This window comes from Neltuma alba, unplaced genomic scaffold, assembly GCF_004799145.2.
Source record: "Neltuma alba isolate B1F8T4 unplaced genomic scaffold, ASM479914v2 tig00012825_pilon, whole genome shotgun sequence".
Taxonomy (NCBI): domain Eukaryota; kingdom Viridiplantae; phylum Streptophyta; class Magnoliopsida; order Fabales; family Fabaceae; genus Neltuma; species Neltuma alba.
Window position 1 is genome coordinate 16082 of NW_021637217.1, and position 6558 is coordinate 22639.

Consider the following 6558-nt stretch of genomic DNA (forward strand, 5'->3'; position numbering starts at 1 on the left):
TTAACGAGAATTGATAAATGGTGTCATTTCAAATATAACAGTACATAACAACAAAAAAAAAAAAAATAAAAATTACTGTCTTTAAAATGATAACAATTATAATATTAAAGATATATTTTCCCAGTCAACTATTAGCGCACCTATTAGATCGAGCTATGTTAATTTGTAAAGAGATAAATTAGAAAAAGACGGAATCATTGTCATTATGATATGTGAACCTTTATAATGAGCCACATTTTCTCCCTCAGGTCACTAATAATTAAAAAAAATACTAAATAATTCTCAACTTTTCTAATTTGTCTTATAAATAGAAACAAGTCACTCTCGAAAATGTTGCCCCACAAGTAGAAACTGAGGACAACCAATTTTAAGATAATTGAAAGTATTTTAGTAAAATTTGAAAGGTTTTATTCATAAACAAGTCCCATATTCAGAGTTTATATGTAAATTTGCCTATGTAATTCGTCTTGAGTTCAATATAAATTATTCCCTTGAATAAGTGTTCGTGTCACTCTTCCAATAAATAGTTTAGTTAAAACAAGCAAGTAGTTGCATTACAGACTTAGTTTCATCATAAATGTACTGATTAAAATAGTGTAGTTGAACAAATATAGAAGCAGACAACATAAATATAAAATCAAAAGCAGCTCTTGAATGATGGCTTAAAGGATGCTAGGCCTGATCACTTTTAGCATCCCACGCAGCAAAAACTGTATCCTGCATATGACATTACAAAAAAGAATTAGAATAATTGAGACGCATGCCACAAACAACTTTGCAGCAATATATACTTTGCAACCGAGTGAATAATTGAAAATATCATTAGCAACTTAGGAGATGAGATATATTCACAACGATTAATATCCCAGATTGAGTAGTAGCGCTAGTGCACACTTCGAACATTCAAATGAAAAAAACAAAGATTAAGAGATGATGAGGTTATATATCCTACAAATTGGCTTCCCTTTGTTGAGATTTATTTATGATATTCAATGTAGTAACTTATAACAAACAAAATGCCAATTATTGGAACATTAATTGTTTTTATTGGCAGGCATTCAGAAACTGATATGAGCGTGCAAGGTTAGTAATGATCACAAGAATCAAGTACAACGTGGGCAGATGGAGAGAAATAAAGAAGACAAAAGGAAACATATGAATGATCATTTGAAGCACGAGGAGAAATAAACACAAACAGTAACTATATTCATCATAAACGTAACATAAAAGGAAGTCAAAGAGTGGGGCGGATATGGACCTCATTAATCACTTTTGCCAATAGTATGTACCAGATGAGTTCTTCTTCATCGGAGGCACACTTTCATCATTTGAGATCGCTATCCGAGGGGGATTCAGTTTCTTGCAATAATTAGCAGAGAATTTTCGGAGAGAAGGGCAGTGGAGGATGCCTGTGCATACGGACTCTAATTCTGGCATGACAAGTAATGTCAGAGATGTCAACATGGGAAGTTTGATAGTATGTTCCATTACAGGATGAACATCTCCAACTATTTCTTTCATCTGCTCACACCTTTCAACCCAAATGGTGCGCAGGTTTTGGAGGAGTGCTAATAATTCAAACGGCATCAGAGTATTCATGCTTTCACAATACAAAATTTGGAGATCTGTGAGCTGAGAAAATAGGGCAGATTGATGCAAGGAATCAGCAGATGGTGACACCAAATCTTTTAAGTTGTCCATTTTCCAGAGGTGTAGACGTCCAACGAGTTGGGAAGAGGAGCAAAAGGGGCAACTGCAACAACACAAGCACTCCACATCTTCACAGTCGCTAATGCACAGTTCAATTTGGGGTGGATTGTTGTTGTGGGCATATGATAAAATATTGCATGGGGATCTAACACCAGTCCCTAGGAAACATGCTGTTATAAACAACTCCTTGATGTCTCTTGGGAGTACTACTGGTTCTCTATTTTTGAAATTCATACCCTTAAGAATTATCTTTTTCATAGAATATTCTCTCTTTATTTGATCATCAAGACCACCAAGATAATCATAAAGTGCAGAGTATAAAGTTAATTGATAACTTCTGATTACACGATTTTCGGCCATGAACTTCACAAAGGTATTGAAGATGCTAATGTCATGAAAGTAGGCACATATAACTTCCAACTTTTTCAAACCTTGTATGCTTTGTACTGTTGCATCCGTTAAGCATTGGGCATCACCCAACTCAAGACACTCTAAATTGATCAATTTGGATATGAGCAATGGTGATATTACCCACTCATCAATCTCGAGTAGACTCAGCCATCTAAGACTGACCAATGATTCCAAACCCACAGGTGCCTCAGTGATGGCAGCCCAAGATAGATCCAGTGATATTAACCGTTTCAATTTTCCTAATGAAGGAATGTCCCTCAATTCTGTACATCTTGAAAGTAACAATGTAATGAGATATTTTAAGTTAGATACCGATTTGGGCAAACACCAGATTGCAGTCTCAGACAAATCAAGTGTTTTAAGAGCGGGCATGTTGTTGAAAAACTCATCTGTGATGTGGTTGAGTTCTTTGTTACCATTCAAAAGCAACATCGAAAGTTGAGTACAGTTAGGACATGTGCCACATGGAATTGCTTGTATCTTGTTTCCCGTTAGAAAAACTTGCTGTAGATCTTCTTTCCATTGGTCATCACTTGGTATTTCTATCAAATTCTTATAAGCTTTTCTCATAATTTTACCAGTGTCTTCTGCAATACCAGTAGCTAGGACTCTAAGAAACTTGTTTATTATCAAGTAACCATAATCATCATAATCCAACATGCTGTGATTCTTTAATTTAAGCAACATGTTGTAACCTTCATCATACTGCACACTCAACTCCATTGTCTCATCAATGCTTTCATAAACAAACCTTCTTATGAAATAATGAATATTGTCCTCAAAACACAGATTATTGGTTCCGATCCTCAAGACCCAATACAACAAGAATTTTTGCAATTTGTTAGTTAAGAAATCATAGCTAGATCTCAAAACTGGAAATACCCATTTATCCATTTCATATTGCCCATTGCCCAAATTTTTAAGACATTCCAACATATGTCTCCATTCTACAGCTTTCGTTTTCCCTTTCATGCTTGTTGCGATTCTAACAATAGCTAGGGGAAAACCCTCACATTCTTGTACCACATTCTGCGCAATGTTTTCCACAAACCACGAAATGTTTTCCACTTCTGAAGATAGTTCTTCACGGAATAATCCAAAAAACTCATCAAACAATGTCCGACTATCTTCTTCATCTAAAGGCTTCACTTTTATTACCTCCTCACAACCCATACCCTGACACACTTCCCCTATGCGGGTGGTCAAAATCAATTTAATTCGATTATCTGACATAGGAAATCCGACGTCCTTTAGAGAGAAATGATCCCAAACATCATCTAAAATAATAACACAATTCTTCATCTCTTTGAATGTTTGAAATAATTTTCTAGCAATTCTTTTACGAGGCTCATCAGATATATCCAACTTAATTGATTTAGCTATGACTTTTTGCAACTTGTAGATGTCGATATTTTGTGATACAGTCAGCCAAATAACTTTAATGTCACCGTTGGCTTCTTCTAAAAGCTTGTCATGAATATGGGTTGCTAAGGCTGTTTTTCCTGAACCCCCCATTCCCCAAATGCCAATTGCGGACACCTTGTCACCCATTATCCACTCCCATATTTGTTTAGCATCATTTTGAAAATTGCGCCCAATTAAATCTGTTGTAGGCAATATATAATCTTTGGAAGACCCTAGCAACAAAAATAGTAATTAAATAAAGATAGTGAGAAAAGTAAAAATAATAATAATAATAAATTACATAATATGGCATTCAAATTTTAAGTAGTCGTATATATACTCCCTCCGTCCCTATGTGGAAATCACATTTTGGAAGATTTCAAGAACTCAAAATGTAAGTCACCAAAAAATTTAGGCGGCATTAAAAAATTTTCCTTTCCTGTCCCTCATTAAGTAATCAAAAAGTTATGGAGAAGAGAGTGGCAAACAGGAAAATATGAGAGAAGGTTACAATTTGATGAGAATGTTATGACAATTTTTTTGGCAAAAAAAAAAGGTATGAAAATTTTTAAAAGTTTAAAAACAAATTCATAAATGAAAAATAAATGGAGGTGGATATAAGTTCTATATGCTGATATTCATACCTTCTTCTAAACGATCTTGTCTAATCACTCTGTCAACTCGTAATCTTTTATTGCCATCCTGCTTTTGCGCATAGTGGCGTCTTGCTTTGCCATATAGATTTCGTTTTTCTTGGTTCAGGTCACTGTTGAGCAACTTCAAAGCCAAATCATCCCTTTCTTTTTCACTGCCAAACTACATAGTTGTCCGTATCATTTATATGACAAAGGGTCTATTTGGGATGAAGAAAATGGAGGGAAGGAAAGGAGAGAGAAAATTTTAATGAGGCTGATTGTAAAAATTAAAAAAATGGGGTTAAAAGTTTTTAATTAATTTTTAGGACTCTTTTTATTTTACACATTCTCTTTATTAAAATTTTAAAATCTCATTTCTTCAATTTTTTTAAATCAACCTCATTAAAATTTTCTTGCCCTTACCTTCCCCTCCATTTACCTCATAGGGTAAAAGAGAGTACTTGCGTGCTCGTTTAGGACTGTGTGGGCATGTGTGAGTGCTTAGCTATGAATCTATGACTCTATGTCTGTAAGAGGCCGGTCATACCTGAAATGAAGGATTTATCTTCACGTAATTATATGATTGTTCCGTGAACTTCATAACAAAGATACCGCAATCAAATCTACAAATTAAAAAAAAAATATCATAAGGTCATGATACAAACTTCTTATAGTAAAGTCTATCTAATTTTACATAATAATTATCAACTCACCCATTGGGCTGTTTGAGGATGTCAGTTTTCATCTTCGAACGAAATCCCGTAAATGCTACATTTACGAAGAGTTTTTCCATGGCAAGCAACTAGATATATAAAACATAAATTCTATAAAATCAAAAGAATAATTGATCAATTAATGTTGTGAATATTGCAATTATCTAACACTCACCAATTTTCTTGTATTCTCATCGCGATCTGTTTCAGCCACACATGTATCGAGCAGAGAATCCCATATTTCAATCTCTTCATTCTTTACATGGATAATGTATAAATAAAAATGTCCACAATGTGGCTTTGTTTCAGTGTGAACAGGAATAAACACCTATTATTTGTGATGACAAAAATCAAATTGACACACAGTAGGAAAAATAGTAATCATGTTGATAGAGAAACTTTTCTATAAAGAGTTGAAAAGACTGACATACCTTCTCACAGGATTCCAGGTCGGACATATAATTTTCTCTTATTTTTTGACGATGGACAAAGGCCAAGAAGTGACTTATGCTGCCTTTGAGTGCTGCCTCCTATGATTACATTACGGAGGAACCGTTAAGAGTTATTGTCAATGAACTAGTTTTAGATTAAACAACTATTGACATGCATCATGTAACAAAGAAGGGAATAGGAAATCACCGAAAATGTCACAGGAAGATACCAATTCGAAGGTGTAATTTTCTTCTTTCGCTCAATATGGGTTAACATCTCTACAAAAGCATCTATTACCTAAGAATGCATGAAACTGAATATTATTAATATAACTAAAACCTTTGTCATTAATATTAAAATAGAAGATAAAAATATAATAAATAAATACTAACCAATGAATCCAAAAAAGCCCCTAGTCTAAGCGTGGCAAATTCTTCTTGAGACAAATATGAAAGCGGGGAACGAAAAACCTTATCTTCAGCACTGAAGAATTAATTAAAATGATATACTTATCAAAAAATAGAATTAGAGTGATTTTAAAAAAAGAAAAAAAATAAAATACATTCATATATACATATTAGAAGTACATATACAGTCAGAAGTGTTAAGAATGCTTTGGGTCCAATATATAAGCCCAGATATATAAAGCCCAACTAATTGTTATTCATTTAGTATATTACTGATCCAGTGTACATTACACGTGTAAGCTCCTCCTGTAAACTAGGGTTTTTACCCTGTCTATATATAGAATAACAAAGGGCCTTGAACAGTGCGCCTTCATTGATTTTATTATCAGTCTCTCTATTACATTTCTTATCTTGGTATCCAGAGCCAGCTGGTTAGTCACCAATGTCGAATCCCAATGAATCACCAGAGTCCCAAAATAACCCCAGGACATCATCTGAAACGTCCAAAATGGATGACAGCTCCATTGTCACTGACTCCCTTTTAGCCAAACTAACAGAAAAGAACAGCCCATTGTCTCAATCCTGTTCTGTCAAGCTGGACAGACTTAATTACTCATTGTGGCTCACATGTTTTGCCTGTCATTAAAGGCCATAAGCTGGAAGGATTCATCAATGGAACAAAGCGATGCCCAACTCAGTTCATCACAGAAGGAACTGAAACGAAGATCAACCCAGCCTTTGAAGACTGGGTAGCAGCCGACCAGCTCCTTTTGGATGGCTTCTTAATACCATAACCATCGAAATCTCTGCTGAAATGACCTCTGTCTCCACCTCTGCTGGTCTCTG

The 6558-nt window shown here is 34.7% G+C and overlaps 1 protein-coding gene across 1 annotated transcript; it reads right to left on the reverse strand.

The window, feature by feature from the left end:
• Positions 1-1266: 1266 nt before the first annotated feature.
• Positions 1267-5331, reverse strand: LOC114731385 (probable disease resistance protein At4g27220). The gene is made up of 6 exons (XM_028918540.1): positions 5305-5331; positions 5049-5201; positions 4874-4962; positions 4708-4783; positions 4170-4341; positions 1267-3758 (listed from the first exon to the last, which is right to left on the reverse strand). Exons 1-6 carry the CDS (start codon positions 5329-5331, stop codon positions 1267-1269), a joined length of 3009 nt encoding a protein of 1002 aa, XP_028774373.1.
• Positions 5332-6558: the final 1227 nt, after the last annotated feature.